Source organism: Parambassis ranga, chromosome 15 (assembly GCF_900634625.1).
Source record: "Parambassis ranga chromosome 15, fParRan2.1, whole genome shotgun sequence".
Classification (NCBI taxonomy): domain Eukaryota; kingdom Metazoa; phylum Chordata; class Actinopteri; family Ambassidae; genus Parambassis; species Parambassis ranga.
The window spans coordinates 8963475-8989798 of NC_041035.1; the positions used below are offsets into that span (position 1 = coordinate 8963475).

The 26324-nt window shown below is 42.3% G+C and overlaps 1 protein-coding gene across 3 annotated transcripts in view; it reads right to left on the reverse strand.

Annotated features, from left to right (window-relative positions):
- Positions 1–26324, reverse strand: part of LOC114447740 (C-terminal-binding protein 2-like) — a 51920-nt gene that overhangs the window by 24622 nt on the left and 974 nt on the right. The window contains exon 1 of one of the 3 annotated variants that reach the window (XM_028424158.1): positions 106–2377. In XM_028424158.1, the coding sequence (XP_028279959.1) occupies positions 106–2377 (2272 nt within the window). Of the gene's footprint in view, positions 1–105; positions 2378–10969; positions 11144–26324 lie in introns of those variants that run through there. The other 2 variants (XM_028424160.1, XM_028424159.1) reach the window with 2 other exon arrangements.

A 26324-nucleotide genomic window follows, 5' to 3' on the forward strand; every position in this document is an offset into this window, starting at 1 on the left:
TAAAAACACGTGAAAGAGCCAAGAAAAAGAAAGACCCCATCTATCAAGAAATCAGAGAAACGGCAGATATATGAAACATGGAAGGAGAAAAAGAAATTGATTTACTTGTATCTGGAGACGCCATAGTGGACACGATGACTGGTGGGCCTGTACGTCGACTTAGCTTCTGGTTAGCGATCAAGGCACCTTGGCCTTGAACAGGTGCTCCTACTGGGACTAAGGAATTGTCTGATACTGGTCCAACACCCTTACGCATCAACTGGGGACTTGGGTGGGGGCTGTGCATCGGTGACAGAGGAAGTAAGTTTCTGTCCCTCTTCATCAGCTCCATGGGCACTGTGTAATTGGTGGAGTATGCTTTTGGTACCTGTTGTGGCGGCTGCTGTAAAGCTGGCATAGATACTGGCATCTGCTGTGGCATACCTGGGATGGAATGAATAGATCCCGGTATGGTAGGCATAGACCCAGTCATTTGTTGTGGCATTATCTGCATACCCTGCATAGGCATCCCTGGCATTGTGGCCCCTGCAGAGTAGGCCGACATGGGTCTTGAGTGAACGGGCATAATAGCTCCTGTGTACGGCCCAGGAGAACGAGGGGGTTGGCCTGGGTACCCTCCAGAGGCTTCAAGGAGTTGCTGAGAGGGGGCGCTGCTGGGCCTCCTACCCAGTATTTCTCCTGCCCGTGGGGAGATGGTATGCATGGCTCCAGGTGTCTGTGGAGGCATTAGTTGGGACTCCATAGCTAAAGCCTGTAGATGTTGTGGTGGATGGTGGTGGGGCAGCTGGTGGTGGTAGATGTCTGAGCGGTGGCTAAAGCTATTAGAGCGCCCTCGCATAGGTGTCTGAGGCTGAGAGGGAGCAGGAGTAATCTCAGCGGGCCGCTTGCAGTTGTGGACCACGCGTGACAGTACACGAGCCTGGCCAAGGTTAGGAGCAACGGTGCGGACATCGTTCTCCTCCATGACAACCAGCATACTAACAGAGTCAAATCCCTGCTGAATGAGAGAGGAGATTGTGCTCTCTGAGAGGCCCTCATTTCGCAGAAGAGAAAGGAACTCAGGATCAACACTCTTCTTAGGGTCCACAGGCAAAGGCGTCTGTGGGGCAGTTGGTGGGGGAGGAGGAAGAGGAGCTGGAAGTGGAGTAGTTGGTGGTGGAGGGACTGCAACTGGGGCTACCTGTACAGGTGTAGGAACAGGTTGAGCAACCGGCTGCACTGCACCTGGTAGAGCAGGAAGTTGAGCTACCACAGCAAGGGTAGGGTCAGAGATTGGCATGGTAGGTTGAGATGGCAGTGTCTGTTGCAGAGACTGCTGCAACTGTTCCTGCTGAAGTTGCTGATGTTGAAGCTGTTGTTGTTGTAATTGTTGCTGCTGTATTTGTTGTTGTTGAAGTTGCTGTTGCTGTAATTGTTGCTGCTGTTGTATTTGTTGCTGCTGAAGTTGCTGCTGCTGTATTTGTTGCTGTTGAAGTTGCTGCTGCTGTATGTGCTGCTGCTGAAGTTGTTGCTGTTGTAATTGCTGTTGTTGCTGGATGGTGAAGGGCGAGGCTGTCTCTTGCCTCATAATCATGCCTTGACTGGCAGGATCTATAACTAGACAGGTAGCAGCCTGCTGCTGCTGTGGATCCAGCGGGCGGCCATTAACATCAGTATAAACTGGCTGACCAGCCAGAGGTGGAGGCTCGCTGGCATACCGAGGAGACGAGTGCTCCATGACATAATGAGCAGGAGATGGGTCTCGAGAGGGCATCTTGGTTACAGCACCAGGTTCCCTGTATGCCCGATTCAACTCATGAGCAGTGGGAGGAGGCGGAGGGGGCGGCAGAGGTGATGGGGGAGCTTGTGGTCCTGCCCTCCCTGGCTGACCTTGATCCCACGCAGCACGAGCCCCAGGTGTAATTCCAAAATGAGAAGCTGACCTACTGAGCGGATGAGGATGAGGCGGTGGAGGCTGGTGTTCTGATCGGTAAAAGCTCTCAGGTGGCCGGGGAGTCATGGCCGGGTCATGAGGATAGTAATCCTGATGCGGAATGGAGCCTCGATGAGCCATGGGAGCCCGTTCGTAGTGATTTAGATCCGGCGCAGATCCCTTCCTCAGCCCCCGCAGGTCGTTACGCTCCGGGTAAAGCTGTCCGTAGAGAGAGTCTTGGTAGGAATACGGGTCACGTTTTAAATCCAGGTCAGGGGGACGCACGCCTGGTGGAGGTTCGTACCACCCTCCTCCCTCTCCGTATGACAGAGAGCCCCGTCGGCCTGCTACTCTTGCCTGCTGCTCGTACACGCTGTCAGCCCTTTCCCACTGACCCTCATTCCCTCCTAATGTGTCCCAACTGTGGGAGCGTCCAAGACTCAACTGTTTGTTAGTGACAAGCATTGGCAAAAAAGGAACAAGTCGAAAAAGTTGTTAACAAAGGAAGAAAATGTACAAGAAAGAAAACTGTGAGTATAAGGTCCTTCTTAAGTCTTAAGGTACAACAGCAAAAAAACAAAATGCAGAACGAAAGGAGCAAAACGGAGCAGTAAAGAAGAAGCAGCTGGCTCTACCGTTTCACCTGATATCAGGTTGTAATATTGTACGTCCGTGCTATCAGGTGACTCCCCCTTTAGCTGGCAGTCCTTGAATAATTAATCTCTGGTCATGCTGGCTTGTTGTGCATGAGGTAACACGACGCCACACACAAACATCCCAAACACACAAACACAGCAGAGGTAGCACAGTTATTCCATGGAAGACACAGAAAGAGGGTGCATGCCAGAAATGTCCACCAAACATTCATTGAAAAAAAAAAAATGAAAGGAGGGGATAGGTTGGGTTATAGGTTGGAATGGGCAGGGGCTTGTACTAATCCAATAGGGTTTATCTCTCCCTCCTCTGGGGACATTTTACTCGCTCTGCCGATTGCTATGAGGGATTACATCTAAATAAAGCTTGTTTAATTCCACTTCCTAATGTGACGTCATGTGCACCAGATACGAGCGAATCTGGTGATGGTGGCGATGATGGTGATACCAATGATTCTGATTCTACCCCTCATCCCTTTTTTCATTGACACCTACCTGAAGCCGTTGATGATGATAATGGCGATAATGATGATGATGCTGCTGCCGTCAACTGGTATCAGAGTTTGCTAGATTCACAGCGTGGGGAGGGGAGGCCGGGCAAAGCGCACAGCTTCATTTAAAAACAAATGAAATACAGTTCTCTCAGCTTAGTCCCATGTGCTGTTAGTACACATCAAATCCACTCTGATTGGACACTAATCCTCCAGGCCCCATGCTTGCAGCAGAGCCACCACGCAACTGCTGCCCAACTCCCTCTGAAATGCCCTTGATGGCTCTGTGGTGCTCACTGTCACTGCCTCACTCTCCTTGATTTGGGATCAATCTACAGACCTGATGTCCTTTTGTAAACTACAGGACACTGATGATTTAATATGTTACATAACATGCATACAAATGAGAACATTTCTTACGGTATCCACTCAACCATCAATAATTCTGTTCCACTGAAAAATGTAAATGAACAAAATGTATCAGTACACAAGTTTCTCAATGTTGTTTTATTTGGCTGTGTGCATTACATACATTCTAACTGTATGTGTCTTAATGTCAGTAAAACAGTACCTTCCCCCTCTTTCATAAATCTCCTCTTATCTCCTTCACCTAGAGAGGCTCTGTAATCTGGATTTGCCCCTTTGCAGAGAAAAGTAAAACACTGGGGGAGTGTGATGAACATGCAACTGTGTGTATGTGTAGGGGGAAGGGGTTTTTTTGTACCAGCAGTTACAGAAAGCTTGTATAACAAACGTTGTATAATTACTGCTGACCAACACCTCACAAAACAAGTTCCTCATTTAAATATGCAAAAGTTGTGCCATAATACGATATTATGCCTTCTTGTTTTTAAACCAACACATTCAGTCACTGAAACCTGACCCCCTTCTGGATCTTCTGTTCATTAATGCATGAAAACACATGTAAGGTGAGGACGTGTCCATTTTACATTCCTGATCTAATCTGTAACCATAGCGAAGGAGAGGTAATACATATTTTAGACTGTGAAAAAAGTCTCGCTTAATGTCAGCATTTTTTTAATGTTCATGAATATCTCACTGTGGTGACTGCGCAGGCATGCCGGTCGTTGGCAGTACTATCTTGTTTAATCACAGTTGTGTAATTAGAGTAGCAAGAGATCAGAGAGGGAGCGAAGTATTCTGCTGTTTTCACACAACTGGAAAGAGCTGATGACAATTGCACTGTGAGTTTTTTTTTTGTAAGGCACAGGGACCATTAATGATGTAAGAAATGAAAATTAAAATGAGGAGAGCGAGCCGTCACAGAGATCTAAAACTGACTGTAAAGATGAATTATTCAATCAAAGCAGTGAGATGAAAAAAAAAATCAATTTTAAATCACATTATGGTTTTATTAAACAGTTGGATTTGTGCTGGTATAAAGTCAATCCAAGTTTTACAGTCATTTCAAGCATGGATGTCATTCATCACCTGAAGGCCCAAAGACTTTCCTGCCTGTAACTTTTGCAGTAACGACGTTCAGTGTCGTCAAAAGAGGCTTCACATTTATCATTCCTAATTTAAATCAGCAAATATATTTCAAGATTTTATGTCGACTTAAAAAGCAGCTACTTAGAGGTGGAAGATTAATGTCTCTGTATATTCTATATGCATTCCTATTCATGTCATTATTAGTTGTCAGGAAAACACTGATTGCTCTAGATGGGAGAACTTTGCTCAATAGCATGTTTAACAAAGGGATTGTTTATCCCAAACCAAATCTAAACTGCCTGTTCTAGATGTTAGCATCCCATTAAATGGACATTTATCACTTAAATCCTTCAATTGGACAGTAATCAGTGTGAAAAGGTGCCAACATCTGGTCAATATACCTTACTTATTCCATTAAATGCCCCATTCAGTGAACTTCATTACATGTTATCATAGTACGTGTTCCACCATAGATGCAAGAATGTACTTTTTTACACAAGAGGTCACTGACATACCATGATATATAATATCACACCTTCTGCCCTACAACAGGGTGATAACTTTAATATTGCTTACCACTTATAACAGCCACTCAATGGGCTGACAATCTTTGCTAAGAATGGAAGAATCTAAACTGGAAAAGTAATGGTCCTGCACAGGATAAGAACACAGGTCTAGGAGTAAGTTCGTAGAAAAGTACACCTCCACAAGGACTGACTGTTGATGTTTATGGATGGACATTTACAACCTTGGCTTCACCATCTCAGTGGCTGTATTTGAGGAGTCATTTGGCAATCAACCATTTCTGTCCTTTATGTGCAAGTTTGCGTTGCACATAGCGGACACACACCTCTTCTTCTGTTCTGGATCTTGAGAGACTTCCAGCACAACTTCAAACAGAGAGACGGGGCAGAGGAGTGTACTCAGAGTTTGCAGATCTAATCCTGACAGGAAGGTAAATCACTGTTCAGTTCTGTTGGTCTCGAACTAAACAGTGTTTGACTTTGAAATTCTAATGTTCCTCCATTTGCCATACTTGCCAGACTGTGCACACAATGCCAGATTCGCTGTAACAGAAGGATTTAGGAATTAAGCCAGGGATTGTAGAGCAAATATAATAGCACGCCAGCAGAAGCTTATAAAGGCCTTAGACTAGCGAAGAAGTAAAAAAACATATAGAAAACTCCAGTACAACAACCCTAGAGTGACAACGCTATTATGTAATTCAGGGTTTTTTAGCCGCTAATAGATTTAATAAAATACTATTGTAGAGTGCACTACTTCTCTATAGAAGGACTACACTGCTCTCACTATTAAAACAAATATACACAATGTTCAACAGTCATGTCTGTGGCTAATCTGTGACACTTTTTTTTTAACAAAAAATGTATATCTCCATGTCACTTAGCTGCAACATTATTACTGCAGGAAAGGCAGACATGAGATGAGTATGTGCGCACAGGTTGTCAGAATCTGAAGGTTCAGATGCAACAAGCTGATTTAACAATGTTCGCCCTCTCCGCCTAACCACCCACCCACGCACACCCACACACACACAGACATTTGGCTCCTAATCCCGGATTCCCCCTCTCGGGCCTTTTGACCCTGCTCAGCTCATTTTCTGACATGCTGCAGCGGCCACGGTGCCTCATTTATGTCCCGTTTCATTCACACGTGTAAACCGCTGCTGAAGCCTTGGCCTTGGTGTGGCGTGCATACATGAATAGGAATCACACGCTAACTCAAAGCAAATACTGCTCTGCAACTGAAATAAAAACGGTCTCTTATAGTGTGACACGTCACGTAGCAAAGGCACGGCTTGAATGTTAAACACACATTGACTTATGCATGAGGCGTGGAGCAGGAGGCACTAACTGAAAATGGGATTACAATCCCAGAGAATAATGCTGTCAGGTGAATTGCAATGCACATTTAGCACACATTATATACATGACTGGCTTGTATTTGAATCTGGTGGGATTATTTGTCTGAAACCTTCTCCATAGGGATTAAATGGGCTGTAAAATAGAGGTCGTTGGCAACGAAGCTAGTACTTATCTAAATGACGATCGTTTAATGGTGTAACATTCTGAAATGACTGGGGTTTTTTTAACATGTTGCCAGTCCACAACTTCGCCAGAATTTCCACTATGTCAGCTATGTCATGCTGCTACCCATATTCAATCACCCACCCTCTCTGCATCCCTCATCCAGTATCCAGGCTGATCCAGAGAAGCCAAAGGTCTTTATGTTGCAGCTGAAGAGTTCATTTGGAAATGAGTTTTATTTCCAGGAGCTCACTTTAACCACTAAGCTACATGCCAGCTCAAACAAAAGCAAATGCAGAGCATAGACGTAAAAAAAAGTCACACTCTAAAGATAATAATAACACAATGACACATGCCAGTTTTTTCCTTCCAGAAATAACACTTTCATCCATTTTTTTTAAACTTGTCCCACCCCCTCTGCAGTTCCTCTCCACACTGCTCCCTGCCTCACCACAAAGCCTATAAAGGGGCCGTGGGTTTTGGTGAGGAGCCTGGAACAAGCCCGAAGGCAATAGGAGTGGTGGTGAGGGGGGGTTAGACCAAGACACCGCTTCGATGACTTCATACTAGAGCTGTAAGCCAGAGTCAGGGTAGACAAGGGGGGAGAGAGGAAAGGATAAAAACAGTGCAGTAGTAAAGCTTTGAGTCTTTGCTCATAGAGCTCAGGACACATAGCACCCATACACCGGCAGGCACCGACAGACATATGCCCCCTCCTCCCACTCCACTGTACTCCTCATTCTCACTGCTCGTCTTCTCTGTTTAACATGAAGCACTCAGGTCTGTTAAATGTGACAATGTGAATAATTCACAGTTTAAATCTGCCATCTTTCCCTCTGTATTTACTATTCAGTGTCAAATCAATGCCGCCCCTCCACACATGACAAAACAAGGCGCATTACCAAGCATTTACATTCTCATTAAACTGCAATTTGTAATGGCCATGACAAATTCCACTACCCCACCTTGTGGTGTTCATGTCCAAGCACACGCTCTCACAACTTGCAAAATCAACATTCAGGGAAACATGCTGTCACAGCGACCTAGTTCACGTTGCAGCGCAGCCTGCGTCCCATCTCTGCCTGGATCAGTCACTTAGCTCTGGCTAAATGGCAATGGCAACGACTTGAGCTGCCGCCCAAGCCAATGCATGCTGGGTACACAGATGGAGCGGACAGAAGGAGACACACAGAGGAAGAGAGAGGGAGAGAAAGAGGGGGAATGAGAGAGTATGGGAACCGATGGCCACAACAGATGTTTGCCACAGTTCCCTTATTGCAGTTACGCTCTTCTTGGCACCCACAACACAGAGAACATTTGTACCATATACATTTAGAAACTAAACAACGCTGTTCGGCTTAATACAGAAATAAGTGTAGTAATTTGCTCAATCAATTAAGACTGACTGAATTAATGGATTACTAAGAAAACAATATTATGTACACAATATTTGAGTATGAAATGTCAGTAGAGGGCTCAAAAAAACAAAAATGAGGGTAATCAAGGGCAAAGAGCAGAGGCACAATTCCATGCAGCAAAGGGCATGTGACGGGTGATTGATAAGATTGTGGTATTATACAAAATGGGACGAGTGGTACTACAGTGCTGGTTACATACGTGTGTGTGTGTGTGTAGTTCGACTTTCTGAGTGATGTAAAAGTCAATAACTTGCACACCATTTCTGTCAGTGAATGAAAACTGAAAGTCACCCTGGAAGTTTCAGGGTGACATATGACATATGTGGTGAACATTTTAAGGGTGATGATGTCATCATCTCCACTGGTGTTGGGGCTAAAAATATCTTGATAATGGTGACTACATTTCTCTGAAGGTCCAAGAAAAAAAGATGAATAAATACGTGTAAATTGATCTTAGAAACTTCTCAGTCAACCCTTATATCTCATAAGTGGCTGTAGTTATGGCTGTCTGCTGGGAAAAACACACCGCAAAACATGATGTGCCCAGGGTAAGTAGTTCCTGTGAAAAAGCCTAATCTGATTATTGATTAAATGTCCAAACTAATTTACCGGAGAAAAATATTTTAAACTCTGTATTACAAGATTGAAATTTCAGTATCTTTAGACAAGGTTAGTTGGACCAAAAGAAGTTAAGGATGTCACCCTGGGCTCTTGGAGATCAGGATGAGCTGCTTCATGACATTTTACAGATGAAACAATTATAATATCTATTCACTGCAAACAAATAAGCTCCAGTTTGAACCTTTTTTTCAGCCTAATTTTAAACCACACAAAATCCAAATATGAAAGCAAAGGATAGTGAATCACACCAGATTCAGTAAATCATCCACCGTTCCGGCATAATCTACATTCCTGCACTGTGACTGCGTTTGATGGGAGTAAACAGCCACACTTGATCAGCCATTTCGAATTCGATTTAGGCCACAGGCAGGGCTCGGTTAGCCACTCATCACAATGAGTAAAGATGTAATCAATGCACTCCGCTGTGAAACAAGTATTGGATTGACACAGTTATCCTCGGAAGATAAATGGAGATTAGGGAAGCTGCGCTCGCTGTCTCGCCAAGTGCAACCCACGACAGCAACGCAATCACAGTCACTCCATAACGTTCTTGTTTTTGTCAATACACATGATATGAACTTTGATTTCTATTTCACGGCTCAGTCCCAACACTCTGTTTATAGATAATGGTGGGTGGCTTTGACATTATGGTGCAGAACACCACCACCCCATGCCTCTGGTTTTGAAATACCCTTTTTATAAGGCTGAGTAGATTTAATGTTACCGTGAAAACGGCGTGATTCACCACCCTCTGATCTTTTAACTTCCCCGATGTGAATCACCCTCTTCTTCACATTTTGTTTAAGTGCAGCTGTGGTGACTAACTGCACCAGAAAAAAATTCCCCTTCATCTTTGCAGAATGATTTCCTTGTTGATAAGCAGAGGAGATATGGTCACTGCTGAGGAGGATGTCATGTTGTATTGTTTTATGACGTTTAACCTGATGCCACCATAGAGAGCATAGTCATCTTTATCCTGTTAAAAAAATATGTTTCCAGGCGTTGGTGTTTAGGGGAAGTTTGAAATGCCACGTGTGGAAACAGCATCACAGCTTCATTTAGGAGTCTATTAATGCAACTCTCTAAATCTTACTGAGATTTTCCTCAGTAGGAGATGAGAAATGTTGATATTTGAGCCTAAGCAGAGTTAGTCTGATCTAATGTGAAAATCAATTTATTATGATTAGAGTTCATTTGAAATCCTAAATCTAATTGTCAAAAAATATTCAAAATGTAGCACAGCCCTGCAACTATACCTTCATTCAGTGTAACATCCTTTGTATCCTCCCTGTCCTCTCGCCTTCTTACAGAGTGAGACTGGGAGGGTGCCTCCCATTCAATTCCAATTATTTCTCTTGGCCCATGTTAATCGTTGCTTACTATTTTGCCACATTTTTGCCACAGCAGATAGTTGGTTTTAACCTCTTTTATGTGCACCTTTTCTGTCATTAATTTTAAATTAATGACATTACATTATACATTTTTCATTAATTCTTGTTTTGAATTATTCATTGTATGAATTGTGCTATACAAATAAAGCTCCCAAAATTCAGCTTACAAAGGGCATCAAAGCCTCACATTTATGACTTAAATTCATTTATCAAGAAATAGTTTGATTTCCAAGCAAATGACTCTTTTCTGAATAGCCCTTGAACCCATGAATGGATATTTTTTTTGATGAAGTAATTCGAAATAAACTCTGAGCGATTGCAACAAAAGCTAAAGGAACGTAGCTGCTCCCAGTCTAGCTTCAGAGTTTGGACTCAGATACACACACTATTAACATTCAGACATTTCAGTGGCTCCCTGTCAACTGTTAAGGAAAAAAAAGAGTGAGGAAAAACAAAAGGAAAATCTCACTCTACATTTTAAGCACACACACACACACAGACATAAACGCACACAAATCAATCCCACTACCCACTATAATCAATGCCAGGCCTCTGAGGAGTGCTTCACTTTATTACAAACTCCCTACTTCATCTCTTCAGCAATCTGGAAACATCGAACTCAAGCCTCATTCAGTCTTCAGCCCACGCACACACACACACACACACACACACACACACACACATTCTCTCTCTGCAAGTCGGCCTTCAAAGTCGAAGTTTGGAGCCCCGGCTGGTCTCAAGACTCCCTATTTGACACACACACACACAAACACACTTATGCAAATGATCCCACTGGCTTTTCATTGCAATTGCAGCAGCGGGTTGAAAAGCTTAAATACTTGGAAACTTAATTTTCATATGACAATGGTAGGAAACGCACACAAGCACTCGAAACCTCACACATAAAGATGTAAATAATCCATTTCCAAATGTATAGCCAGCATTTCAAATCCACCGAAAGAAGAGGAATCTGTCTCACTCACCCTCACAGATCCTGTCCAGACGCTGGCGTTTCACTTTGTGCTTGTCAATCAGAGCCATGCTGTGACAGCCTGAAACGCTCTCTCCTCTCTTAAGTTGTTGTATCCTCCTCTCCTTCTTATTTAAGTCCCAAACACTCCAAGAAGTCCTCAAATTCGCTATCTGATGGCTTACACCTGAAATTAAAAAGGCAGGGATTGAAATGATCAATTAGTATCATTTGTGTAAAATATCTTACATAAATGATGCTTATAATAAAGCTCTATTTGCACCTACTGTGCTCCTGGGAGGCACCAATTAAAATGCTCTGACAATAACTTTAAGTTAGACACACGCAGGGCATGGCACATGTTATGCAAAGCAGTACAACACATATAAATGTGTGTGATGTGCAAATTAAACCCCAGAGAGGCTGTATACAATGCAAACAGCTGTATTTAAATTTGAGCAGTATTTATAGTTGGAGGACTTACAGTATAAATGATTTACATGCTTCAAATAAAAGAAGGAACCCGGACAACCACAGTGCAAAGACTGGACTGTCCACAAGAGGGAGTCTCATCTAAGAAAACAAAATTAATTTTAATTAAATTAAGAAATGTCACTTTTTCTGAGCAGTGATCACCCAAATTGAGTAGAACACAGCACAGGCAGGCAAACAGAGTGAGCAAATGAGGCATTTTACCAATCACTGACTGATGCTACTCTAAAGAGTAATCTTCTAATTGGCTCCTACTGAAGCCTGAGGGACATGGCACATTTTTTTTTTTTGGAAAGGGGAAAGGCAGGCAGACAAAGATAGACAGTGGATAGCACAAAAATGCACACACACACACACACACACACACACACACACAGAGTAAGGGCAGCAAGTCACACAGAGGAATGTGGGTCAGTTAGTCAGCAGACTGGAGGAGGTTGTATCAGCAGAATAGACATAAAAGGGGGTTGGTGGGTGGGTGAGGAAAGTACTAGAAAAATATCGTCTAACAGGATGAGTACAGTGTGTCACCATCCTCCTCCTGTATGTCTGTCAGCACTTCATAACTCTGTTTCTTTATATATTCGCCTCTGGGCCCAATCCTGAAGCGCTGCACTTTCAGAACAACTCTCACTTGACTATTTATATCATGATATATTGCTATTTGCGCTGTAAATGCAATTATAAGTGGTATGTTTTGGTGGTGGGGCACAGAAGCACGCTAAACAATGTGGCTGAATGATAAATTGATGTTGCATTTTAATTTGGCCAGCTGCTAGGGCATTTTTCCAGCTGTGGGGGTGGGAGGAGGCGGAAGGAGGTGGCGCAGTGCAGTCCAAGTATATTCTATAGAAACACCACTGTAGGTGCTATAATTGCATGTCTTTCAGCTGTGCTTCAGCGTCCCTCCTCCACAAGGTATGCCTTCCTGCCAAAGAGCTGAAGACCCACATGTGGGAGTCAGAGGAGAAGTAATTGAGCAAGAGGGAAAGCAGGAAGCAGTCGCTCAGAGGCGGGGGAGTTACACCGCCTCGTCTATGAATAGACTGGAGGAGACATGCATGGGCATCTCTGACTTTGTGCTGCTGCATGAGCTGCTACTCTATAGGTCATGAGTGAATCTGGACATTTCTTATACACTCCCTAAAAAGACTTCAGTTTGCTGACAGCTGCCTTGAAAACAAACACACACTAAAGGCTGCTCTAATGATGCGATAACTTAACATAATGCACAATGAGCACCATTAAGATGGGTATAAAATAACACTATTAAATGATAAAAGGAAATTAAAGGATACTGCGCAAAATAAACCTGTAAATAAAAAATTAACTGCAGCTTGTTCCACAACCTAGAAAAAGATAGATACTCTGAAATGATCTGTGTGTACTTTATGCCAATCTCTGCTCATGTCTATAAAGTGCATCTCAAAAACACTCTTCAGGATGAGGTGAGCCTTTACACCCAATTATATGAGTCCAAAAGTCAGATCACACCAGGCCAACCAAAGGAGGTGAAAACTGACCTAGACAATGTGTTGATGTGTTGCTTTGGTCGGTCACAGAATAAACATGCTGAACACATTATCTTCAAAACATGAATTGAAAATCTAATTTGATAAATAAATCCAGCCTTAAAAAAGGCCATACTGTACAAGCAGCCATCATGCATGTTGTGTGTAATCACTCTGAAAAAAAACATTCTCAGTCCCAGCATACAGCCTTCTTCCCCCAACCCCTCTACAACCATCATCTACACCTAAATCATTTCAAACACGACACATCTGTCCTCACATCTCTAAATGATGGCATGGTAAACCACGCAGGCTTACAGGAATGGCCGGCTCAGCAGACTGAGAGCTTCATTTTTATCCAAAACCCAAAGCTGTGGTATACATGACTTAATTTCCATAAATTAATTCCAGAGGTTTAGAAGGAGATCTACTCCATTTCCAGAGAAAGGAAAAAAAAATTAAAAAAAATCAGTCGGCTCCACTGAGCGGGATGAAAAGTCAACAACTTTGAGCAGAGCTCTCAGTCAAAAGAGTGCCAGAGAGGAAGTACAGTTATCCTGCGGCCCTATCCTGCTGGACTGTTACTTGACTAAGTGCTGTTATGTAACTTAACAATAAGGGGGATTGACCGGAGAGAAAATACACGCTCAGAGCTAGAGGAGAGGAAAACACACACAGCAGAAATACACAACTTCTGAGAGTGTCTGGCTCGGCGTGGAGAGGGTTCACACACACACACACACACTGTGTTAGTTGTGGCTGGGTAGTCGTGTTCACAGGTTCCCTGACAAGTCTGTGAATGTTACCAAGTTTGACTGTGACGGAGGGAACGGAAGCGATGCATATCTCAAAATATTCTTGGTAAGAGAATCTTTTATTTGTATTTCAAAGATCAGGATTTTGACTTTGTGTGCTGAGAACATCTTACAAAATGTATCAGTACCATAAATTCAGACTTTAAATGACCATTTTGACCTTATTTATAACAACTGTACTCAGTCCTGCAGTATCCTTACACAGCCAGCAGTCCCAGCATTACAAGCAAGGGCTTAATGTCATGTTTAAAAAGTGTCCTTATAAGTTATCCAAAAATGAAGTAGACCACTGAATGAGCTCTCATGAATACATTATGGGTTGTTATGGGCTGTGACTGGAGTGAAGATTTGAAGAATCTATGCAGCAGGATGTGAGGTCACACTGACCTTTAACCTCCAAATTCCAGTGAATCCATCTGATCAGATGATTAACTTATTACATAAACAATCACTAGCTTTATGCCTTATTTACTTAAATTAACTTCTAAAGTCTAGACAATTAACTCCCACGATTTCACAGTGAATAATGAGAAGCGTTGAGTAGTTGTTTTGTAACAGCTGTGAAAGAAGGCAGATGTGCACACAGATGTGTTATTGCTGTTTCTACTCTGTGAGCTGCAATATCGAAATGACAGAAAAAAAACATTTCGAGAGCCTCGCCAGCACTTTGCACTGTTGCAGCTGTTGCATCACTCCAAGAGGTTATGAATTCATACAGTGCTCCTCTATCTGACACCCTGTACATCAAGAAAGAACCACTCTCTGACTTTGGAAACAAATCTCTCTTTCAGCTCTTTATGTTTCAGCTCTTTCACTCATGCTCATTCTTCCCTATTCCTTTTGTGGAGCACATAAAGAGGCAGCCCAGGAGATCTTGTTTAGGTACCGAAAAACACAGAGGGAGGGAAGAAAAAGTGAAATGGAGCGAGGTCTTTTTCTGGCCGAGACCATCTCTCACAGGATCCCTCTTGCTAGATTAAGAAAACCTGAAGGTGAAATGACAGAGAGTGAAGCAAAGCTGTAGCTGTGACAGATGTAACTGTGGAGGCGTTCACTACAAAGGGGAGTTCTCATCTTTACAAAAAGACGCCTTGCACTTTCTTTTTTTAGAACATCACTCGAGCTTCCAACCCTTGACCTCAGTGAGCTACATATGAACTTTATGACAAAAAACTCATAACTACACACACACACACAAAGGACTCAGCTGTGTGGGCCTGTAATCAAAAGACTTACACAAGTTAAAGGAAAGCCTGGTGGCCTTTAGATAAATCTTTAAAAAGCCCTTTTAACTTGTAAAGTTTCTTTTTTCCATCAATACTCTGAATATCCGGCAGTTTTCCTTCTTTATGTTTAAATGTCTCTTTACTTAATGCAGCCCTGTCTCTACATGTGAAACAGTTTGATCTGTGGAAAACACACTTATTCGGTTTCTTGCCCACACACATGCATGTCAGTTGGGGAGGGGAATCACCTGACTTGAATTTGGTTAAATGTATTGTATCTTGAACTGTGAATGAAAGAATTTCAATGTAATGTGTTTTTAAATTTAAAGATAAAATCAAACCATGCACAACTTTACTGCAAATTATTTGCTTTGCTTATTACTTTCTCTGTTGTCAATCAAACCTGACTGATCAGGGAAAACCCCTGCACTAATATGGTAACACACACACACACAGTATATGTTGCTATGGTTACAAACCAATAAATATATGGTGCATGCTCATTAGGGCCCTTGATTTGCACTATGGATTTCACAGTATCAGAGCATTAGCCACTATTTTACTTGTTATAGCACGTTGAATTAATCACTCATATATATTTGTTAAAACATGCCTACTGACCTGATTATTTGACAGTTTTTTTCAGGTCAAAGCTGTGGTTACCATAATGGTGACATTATCTCAATATGATGCAATTTTTTAAATTTACTCAAGTGGACCACTTGGACAGACGCCCTACATTTACTTTAGACAGCATGAAAGCAACCATGCCAACAAATTGGTTAACCATCAATCTGGTCTTCATCCATCGCTGGACATGAGTTTGCTTTCATTACCACTGCGTTCATCAGCAGGACATTTGATCTCATTAATCAGTCCCTGGGTGACACTGAAGAGAAAATGGTCATAAGTGTATTGCACATAAGAGTGTGTGTGAGGTTTTCCTCTCAGTACTGACCCTCACTGGCACAGGATGTGATGTTGAATAGATTACCAGAAAGAAAGCATCTGCCAGCTTGTAATGAATGAAGGGGGAAAAACTAGGATCCTAGTTTGCAATGCTTTAGTAGTCTGTATTCTAAAAAGAAATAGTCAATTATCACAGTGGAGATTTTAATGCCAGACTTTGTTTAGTACATTAAATGTAAGGACCCAAAGAGAAGAGGAATGCAGACGGCGCTGAAAGCCACAGAGGGTTAGGCTAACAGGGTACCGTGCACAATAATGTCACCATTATGCGTTTCCTGGGTGACTTAAACGAATAGGCATTATTACAAAATTGTGCATTAGCCCAAGTCAGCAGTTAGTACTGCTGCAGTCTCATTTCATTTAGAGCTGAGGAGAGAAAGATGGAGAGAATGTAAGGGGGGGTGGAAAATGTAAAAGGGAAGATGAGAAAACGGTTTAGAGAAAAGGCAATGTAAAGGAGAAATAGGGAATGAAAAGGACGTTGTCTGCCAGAGGCTGACAGGACATGCAAAAGAAGGTAAAAGGATACACAGAGAGGTTCAGATGGACTGACAGACATGGGGGGTTGGGGGTCTGTAACTGGTGTATTTAGACAGAGGGAAAGAAGGAGGATGGTGAGGAGGTGGATGGTGTAAATCATCGGTCTGAGTGACAGCTTTACGTGCCCCTCAGAGCCCCAACTATCCAATTAATAAAGGAAGAGAAACATTAGCTACCCGCCCCTCTTTGCCTCTTCTTTTTCTGCTACTTTGCACTTTCACAGACATAAATCATAGACTCTTAAGCCGTCACTTTAGTGTCTTGTGTTGCTGCTACACAATTCTCCATCTACATGTTGACTGTAGGGTTATCCCCATCGCTTCACATGTTGCATTGAGATTTAATGCAGCTAGTGTCCAGAATGTAAAACTCAGCAGTGATCTTTATAATAAGTCGACATTATTCACAAATCCTTGAACCTGCAACTATTTAGCTTAGCATAAACAAATGCTCAGCAACAAATTTCCACACAATGATAACTGCCAATGTGTTTTTAAACTGCATATATGAGAGTTTGGGCTCAATTTAAAGGCAATGTCAGAGAAGGCTGGGTTGAGTAATAATTATGTACAAATTTAAGCCATATTTCAATTATATAAAAAAGTAGCTCCTTAGAGGCTAGAACAGGCTGGATAATTATCTATTAGAGACTATTATCTGCTGTAAAGACACTTAAGATGGACATTTCTCTCAATTTGTTCTGAAGGTTGTATGAGTACTGACTCTTTTAAAAATGAATAAAAAAGTCCTGCCAATAATACAATGCATTCTACAGACTGTGTGAAACTATAATCAGATGCTGTCCTCACCATCTCACCTTGTCTGTCTCAGCTCTTTAGCACCTTTCCATTCCTCAGCTAACAGCTCATTAACACAAAGCCGCAACAAAAACAGACACCTCATCATTTCTGCAAAAGTTTAAGCCATTTGGTTTAATTTACTGGAAAAGTCTAAGCTCATTGATTGATGGTAAAACCATTTACTGTGACAAGATAGAAATTCTAAAAATGGCAAAGATGAGTGACAAAAATACAATTATGTGTTCGACCTATAGACTAACAATACATCAGCGAAACGGCCCTTTAAATCCTTCCTTTAAAAAAGGAATATGGGATATGGCCAGTTTTTTAAACTCCTTCAACCAAAGGGTGACTGAAGAATGAAGATGTCAGAGCCTCATTTCAGAAGTAAATTCAGGTTTCTCAAAGAAACACAGATCACAACTAGCGAGGAGAGGCTAAAAAAACGACTGCTTCTGGGTCTAAAGACTAAAGTGAAGGTTTATAAACACATAAAAGCAGATAAAAACCATGTCACTGAGATCAAATATTAACATAATTATAAAACCACTCAGAATAGTTTTAGTTCAATTACTCATACGTGTTTTGTGTGATTCGGGGTTGGCGGGGCCAGTGTTAATTGTTGAACTCGATGATCTGTCTTTTTCTACCAATTAATTACTGAGCACCTGATGCATATGCAACAAATGTAAAAGCAATTAAAGTGCAAATTAACTGTAGAGATGAGTTCACTGTGTGAGTGCAAACACACATTTTCAATGAGTAATTTCCCATTTCCAGCAAAAAAAAAAGTCATGATACAGATATGTTATCTTGCAGTGGAGGCTCGTAGTGAAATTTACTGGGTGGGCTAAGAAATAAATTACAGCCCTAGAACAGCTAGTTAAAGTATATATATGACACATTTTCACTGGCAGGATGATTGGATGACATGCATGACGATGGATCTGAACTCTGAATCATGTAGCTACACTGGACCCTGATGAACTCCTGCTTGATAGAGAGCATAGCCAGGGCGTTTAGTCTGTCCTGTCCCGTTTAAATTCATAGAAAAATCTTACTCCTTCTTCAGTGTTGGGCTAAATGAAATCAGCTCAAAGTAAATCAAGGGGGGCGTGAAACGACACCTGTCAATCAATTTACCCAATGGCAGCCAGCTGATTGATCAGAACCGACCGGCCTGTGGGCTTAATGAAGTTAACCTAAATGGTCAGTAAATGCCGAGGGCAGAACATGATAACCGGAAAATAAGTAGCAGGTTTGATGCGCTTTAGTTTTCACTAAAACTAAACATTAAACTTGTAGGAATCTTTTGTATGTTATTTAGACAATAACTTTCTCATCTTTATTACATAATCTAGCAAGGGCTTAGCCTCACTAGCCCATTTATACCGGCCATCACTGTTTTTTTCACTAAAAAATATTCACTAATTCATCAGCTCTTGCAGCATAAAGTACATAAATCTTCTTTTATAGATAAACACATTTCTCAGCCATATGACAATCACTAGAACAAAAGGATCCCTTTAACTGACTAAGCTGTGAGCTGAACATCTTGGACTGTGTTATCAAGGTCCAGGAGCTTTGATGGTGTGAGGCCATCTGCACTGCCAGGAGGAGCCACTGTGCTCTGATCGCAAAAGGCCTGCCAAGCCAGGTAAAACAGTATATGCCCAACAACACACCATCAAAATACATCTTCTACATACATCGTCATGTTACTTATAACAATAAACTACATATAAGAGAGCCAGACTGTAACTTAGTAGAGTAAATGGAGAGTAAATAGGGTTAAGGAAAGGCCAAGTTTGCCCCTGAGGCCAACTTGCCGTAAGCTAAACGCCACTGACCTAGATTAATACCAACCACAGCAGCACCAGGACTATTAAACACACCACGGTTTCCTGTATCCTGCCTTTCTGTCTGCGTGTGAAATGATTCCATCTGTCAGTCTCAGCTGAGCTGAGAGAACACTGCTGACCCCCCACACCCACCCCCCGATGCACCGCACACATATGCAGACGGACACCGAAAAACACAGACGTGTCGGCTGAGAACTGAGGCCAAGGTGGGTGTCTGGATGCCTTCTGCCTCCAGGGAGGGTGGGTGGATGGTTGTGGGGGGGGCATGAAAGGCTTGTAGCTGGGGAAGAGCAAGGTAGGAGATACTGACTGTGGTCATGCGATGTGCATTTATAATTTCAGCTACCTGCACTGAACATTTAATATCAGTGCAGACATCCTTTCAATACCTCTGTGTTTCTCTGTTTCACCTCGTGCTGTGCTCATGGTCATCTCTTTACAGCCTAGTCGTTGAATTAATAATTTGCCAATTTACTACTGCATGCATATCTGTCTTTGTGTGCAGGTATGTGTGCGCCTGATTGTACGTGTGTGTGTGTGTGTCTCAGGTAGGTTTATTACACTGGCAGGCTTCCCTGTCCAATGACAGCAGCTGGTATTTAATAGACACCAAACAGAACATAGAGAGCAAGCAAAGAAAGAGACAGCACAGCCCTCAGCCACCTGTGAGCAAGAGCACACAGAGATGGAACGAAAGAGAAAAAAAAGAGATAAGACAAGGGCACAGAAGGATTAAGAGGCATGACTGCTATTCAGAGGAAAATAAGGGAACGACAGCTTAGTGGCACAGGGGAAAAAAAGGAAAAAAGAGAGAAGGTCAGGGATGAAGTTTAACCAAAAGAGAAAAGAAACCGACAAGTAGATGAAAATGAAACAAAAAAAATGTTATTAGAGGTATTTCAAATATTTTTGTAGTGCAAACTTCTCCTGAGGATGAAAAGAGCTTTACATCAACACCAAATTCCCATTATTATTCAGAATATGACAATTTTGTGAGTTTGATAGAAATCATGGAAACAGCTATCCTGTATGTAACATCTACACATATACCTCAATGCAAAGGTGACACACCACCACTGCTCACACTTCATTACACAGACTTTAAGGTGATATTCTGAGTATTAGTAGTGTTACAGTATAATAGGCAGCTCTCTGTGTTGGCCAACAGGCCTATGTGTGATACATTGCACAGGAAACAAGGAGATTCATTTATGTAAAGCCTTAAAATGGTGTTTGCAAACGCTGCCTTAAAAACCCCAGCGACACCCATTTGTAACCTCACACAGAGTCCCAGGGGGAGAATTCAAACAGGACTGAGTGGGAGGGACTAACAGTGAAACATTAACCCACAGTAAGTCGTTTTTTTTTTGTTCAGGACCAGGAATCAAACATCTCTATACGCAAAAAAATCAAACAGTGTTTCGTGTGAGCAAGCTGCTGAGTTTAAACGGAAACCATCCCACTGAGCTTCTCAGCAGCGCAGTATCAAAGAATCAGCCTCGGGCTCACCAAACATCGGTAATATCCATATTCATAACAGAGATGGCTGAGATGATAGAGCTCCATCACTCAGCTCAGACACTTACTTTGTCAACACATCCATAACTGTTAGCAATGAGCAGATAATACACCACAGATGAGTGATGAGAAGCAGGATCACAGTGTTTCCTCTTTGGCTCTTCATACAGCAACAAGTAGGTAACTGCTTTAGTGTGACAAGGGTGTGTGTGTGTGTGTTAACGTAAATGCTCTGCAGCAGTGACCATGCTGATGTCCAGTGCTTATTTAAAATCAAAGAGAAGTGCAGCCTCTCACTTAACAGCGTGGTTTTAGGAGTCAAATGGCTTCATGGACAGCAGCCAGATTTTACTTTCAGGACTCCTGCCAGCATTTATGCCAGCAAAATGGGGCTGTTAGATGCATGTAAGTGTGATATGTGGATAGTATTAACTTCCTATGTTGCATTAAAAAAAGAAACAGGGTTGTCTTATTGGACTAAAGCACAATTTACACCCACATTAAAAGTAGCATAATGTCAGAGCAAAGAGATCGTCCTGTGTAGGATTCAATCCAGCAGCTTGTGACCAGCAGGGCTGAGGAAATATAGCAAAAACTGTTCATAACCGAGTACAGATGAGTCTAGTCAGCTTTTGGTTTCATAAAGCAAATAATTCAGATGAACATTTTGCCATATTGCAAATATTCTGTGATGCTCTAGTGTGACACAATCATCAAAGACTTACTATACTGTCACCAGACATTTACTGATAAGAACGGGAAATGGATGATCAATGACCTCATGGCATCCCAGCTCCCCCTGAACCAGTTTATAATATGGTCTAAACAGTCCCATAAAATAATAACTTTACAGTCATCTATAGTCTAAACTACATTTAAGTAAAAATGAAAGCAGTGCCTAACATAAAACATATATTCCTCACTACATCAATTGCCTTGTGGCCACACTATGTGATACCTGTAGAGCAAACAGGAATACTTCACATACAGGTCAAAGTCCAGGGTAATCCAGGGTACTGTGGCTACCGCTAAAACAACAAGGACCTGATGCCTTCCTACAGGGCTGCCCAGCCAGAACACCAGGGGCCCTGTCAGAGGACGAGGAACCGACTATTCCAGCCACACAACATCGGCAAGCTTGTGAAACAAGCTGTTACTCCTAAACTGCATGATAGCCTGTGTGATAATACACCACAGACACCTGATTTGTTGCGTCATATTTCCCTGGGTTGAAGCTTATCCTTTGTGTGTGTGCTGAGATAATCTCCATGATACTATACAAGAAAAAAACAAACTTGAGACTCTTCATAATCAGTTCATAAAACGAGCTGATGCACCTTCCACTGCCATCAGAAGCAGCACTCAGACAGTGTGCATGCATACTGAAAGTGTACATACTGCACTACTCCAGATTGAAACATCCTATTAGCCTGCACATTCACAGAGCCATTAGCATTTAAATATGCAGGAGCAGTGCTCCTTTCAAAATGCCATTTTTACTCTGCTGCATGGAGAGTTCTCAGTTGTCATAAACAACGTTCTTTTTTTTTTTTTTTTTTTTATTCAAGGACCTTTTCAAATGTCAGGGCCAATCAAACACAACACGACAGGTCTCTGGGTGAAAAAAAAATACAGCTCAGAGGGTAGAGAAGAAAAGCAGACTTATCATGCATATTCATGTGGTTGGAAGGTTCAATGACTGCTGTCTCTGAGAATTGTGAGCAGTGGCAAATCAGTTTGTGTGGTAAGAAAAAAAGTAAGCTTTTAACCCCCCCCCCCCCCCCCCCCGCCACCATGTCCAAATGTCAATGTCACAGACCCACAATGGCCAAAGCATTGTGTGCCCATGAGTGAGTCCCAAAACTCCATCTCTTTTTTTTTTTCTTTTCTCTCTGTCAGCAAATTCGGGGCAGAAAAGTTTTCTGTGTGAAGTGGTACTCAGCAGAAAGGCAAACAAACAGAGCCATCTCTCCACTGGCCGGGGCCCACTTCAGCATTTTAGACATCTCTTTCACTTTACAGCTTCCCTAACATCAGCAGGATGGATCCTCCTGACACAAGTCTATGTCAGCTGGACTGGAATAGGGTCTCTGCCGAGACACAATGGAACCCTCCCACTCCTCCTCTTGCCATCTCTCTCTTGAGACGCTGAGACAGGAGAAAGTGAATAGGAAGGAAGGGAGGAATAAAAAAAAGAAGGAAATAAAACACAATACATGTGCTGTACTTTCAGCTTTAGGAAACTTCACTGGCTTGGACAGAGACAGCCAAACACTCCACTACACCTTCCTCTCTATCTGTTATCTGCCTCCCTTCTCTCCTTCACTTCCTGCCTCTCTTCATTAGTCTCTGTCTCTTCTCCTTGGCTCCAGCAAGCCACAGTCATCCAGGAGGACATTATTAGCTGTCAGCATTAACAACCAGCGTAGCAGCAGAAGCAGCAGAGTCGGTTTCATAACAATGCTCACAGAAAGCTTCTTCTTTGCCCCTGTGAGCGAAGCAGGCAGTCAGGACAGCCTGCTGCGTGCAGATGGTGCTTTGTCTCTGCTAGTTCCTGCAAAAGTGACACACCGCAGACACAAACACGAGCACGCTTCAGTTGGAAGAAGGTAGCACTATTCATTCCTAATCCTCTGTGGTTTGCATGAAAGTTAATGGCAGGTGTTTAAAGCTCTGGCTATGCCAAGTAAAGGAATGAAGGAAGATCATCTGTGTGTTATACCTGCTGGCACACACAAAAAAAACACTTTCTCATGTTGGAAAAACAGTGTTTTACATCTCTGTTAGATCTCTAAACTGCGCCCCTCCATCCATCTTCATCCTTCCCCTCCCTCCCTCCATCTAACGCTGGCGTAATGTCAATGCATGCAGTTGAGAGCAATTAGGACTTCTATGGAGGAAAATAGCCAGTCATTAAGGAGGAGCAGAGAGTCCATGCTGTGATGGTTTACACCAGGTGGGAGGCTATTAGACAGCCAAGTCGAGTGAGCAAACTCCCATGATCATAAATACAGGGAACAGTAAACACCCTCCACTGTTCCCCTACTGCTGCCAGGAGATTTCCTACAGTCATATAATGAGTTAATAATTTAAAAGAAATGTTCATTTGCACACCCGTAACATACTGTGTCCACAGCACTAGAGGCATTGTTTGTTAACATACACTACCATTATTCATTATGTACAAACACACAACTTTGATTTTAATCCTTGTTCTTTCATATAGAAATTGCAATTATAACGAGATTAAGTCAAAACACTGTTTACAGCATCTCAGTTATTTACTGCTTTACTCTGTTCTGTACTTTGAGAGTTAGAGAGAAGGCAGAAAAACTCACATAAAACTAATCTAAATGGATAAACAGCACAGCGCAGGCCATAAGAAATAAACATATTTTTCTTTACCATCCTTGTCAACATGTTCTGACATCTATCAGAAGCTCCTTCACCCTTCTCAAAGCTACGTCCTATCCTGACTGAGACATTTTATTTCATGTAAATCCCAGTTGTTTCAATCTCCTATATATTTTTCCTCTGAAGAGGATGCAAGCTAGAAGACGCATTAACACATTACTGTACATGGAAACATTTGGATGTGATGCAATAATTCCCAAAAATAATTAACAGTGCACATCATTCAGGTACTTTGAATTGAGTGCGAGAGATTTGGCAACACTGTGCAGATATGATTCTGCAGTTTTGGGTAAAATTCACTTAATTAAAAACTGTAATGCTTTTAATACAGCTTGTTTTCTGGCTTCTCTGTGGGCTAAACTGGGAGCTAAATGCATTATTTGGAATTGGCAAACCTTACAAACAAGCTTGTAGAATGCCAATGTGACAGGATACAGCTACAGCAAAAAAAAAAGAGAGTATGAAAAATTACTTGGCCGCACTAGAGAGCAAACAACTGAGGATGTATTCGTTTCTCTACACTGTATATCATATCAGCTGTGGCAGACAGCGTCCATGCTCCCACATATACAAACACACACAGACGCACACACACACAGCGTCTTTTAAGCACATACTGGGCGAGCAGGTCTTATCAGTGAGGAGAATCAGACACCTGCTGCTGTCTGATTCAGACCACATCCCACACTCCCAAAACTATCCTTGACAACTGCAAACACAAACGACTGACTCAGAAACATCTGAGACACAACAGTGCATGTTAAAACTTGCCCTAAAACAGGTGCAGAAAATTTGCACAGCAGACCAATTACACTAAATACACAGTTATTTTGTTTTAATGCCTCCTCTTTGAGGCACCAGCCAGCATGAGTACAACAGTTGGGAGTAGAAGTGTTGACCAAACTGTGCAGCTTTACCTAAATAAATGTTTCACATGCATAGAAACTGAGAAACGGGAAAAGACAAATCACCTGTGATATTAAAATCTAAATGCTCCATGCTCTGTGATTTTGCAATATGTCTGAAAGACACCGGGCCCTGTGCATTTCCAGCCTCTTGTGGATGGCACAGTGTAATTTCACACCCATTACCTCCTCCTCTCCACAATGCACAGCGCAGTCACATGACGGCAAAATCCTCTCAAACCAGCCTATGGGAACTTTTAGTGCAGTGGCCATTATGGGAATTCTCAGAAGAGTTCACAAGAGCTATTTCAGCAGCGTCCAAATTACTGTGTTAAATGGAGTATTAGGCTGAGAATACGAGTAACCAATTGTGATAGCTCTGCTTCTGTGACTTCAGTTATTGGTTGCTGTGCTACTCCTTTTTAAAAAGTAATCATGACAACAAACAGGACGTGGCAGCAAACGCAAACACAGTCCTGTAAACAAACCACATGCCAAAAGTAGGAGACAACACCTGTGCTTTAAAAAGGAAAAAAAAAACATCATCTCTTCTGCTATAAACACACAAATAAGTCTGCAAGCAAGCATGTCATACAGCGGATCAGCCATGTAAGACGGTGCTCCCTACAAGCACAAATCATGTTCGTAATCACAACACACTGACTCCACCAGCCACCAGGGAATATATCTGTTGAGGCAAATGAGACTCCTGATTTCCAGTACAAACACACACATACACATCAACACCAGTCGCTACCAAACAGCCCAGGCTATGTATATCATAAATATATTAATGCGTTGATTTTGCATTTTCTTGGCATTTTTTTTTTTTTTTGCTCCTCAGCGATAAGTCAAAAAAGAAGCTGACACCAGCTGACATGTAGGTTGTGATGCCTGCCTGTGTGATGCAGAGGCCCCGGCTTTCATATCTGAACACATGCAGGCCACAAAGACAGGAAGGGAAGTTCAACACCCTAAGGAGTTGAAGGGGAGGGACTGTGTGTGTGTAGGGGGGGGGGGTGTAGAGCTGCAGGTGCTGGGACAATCCTAGTATTGGTTACATCATCAAAAATGGAAACTCCAGACTATACTAGAGATGATTGGATCTTCTACAAATGTAGCATTTTTCTTTAGTGCAAACACTGGGACCTGGACCTGGTTGTGGGCCACAGTGTGCACATTACTAACAAAAGCCTTTTTTTTTTTTTTCCTCTGCGGGCAGGCTCCACACCAAGTTCCCCCTGCCTGTTGTGGTGACAATGCCCATGGGGGTAGAGCAGATGTCCGTTGCCAACAGCACATCTGCATACAGCCTC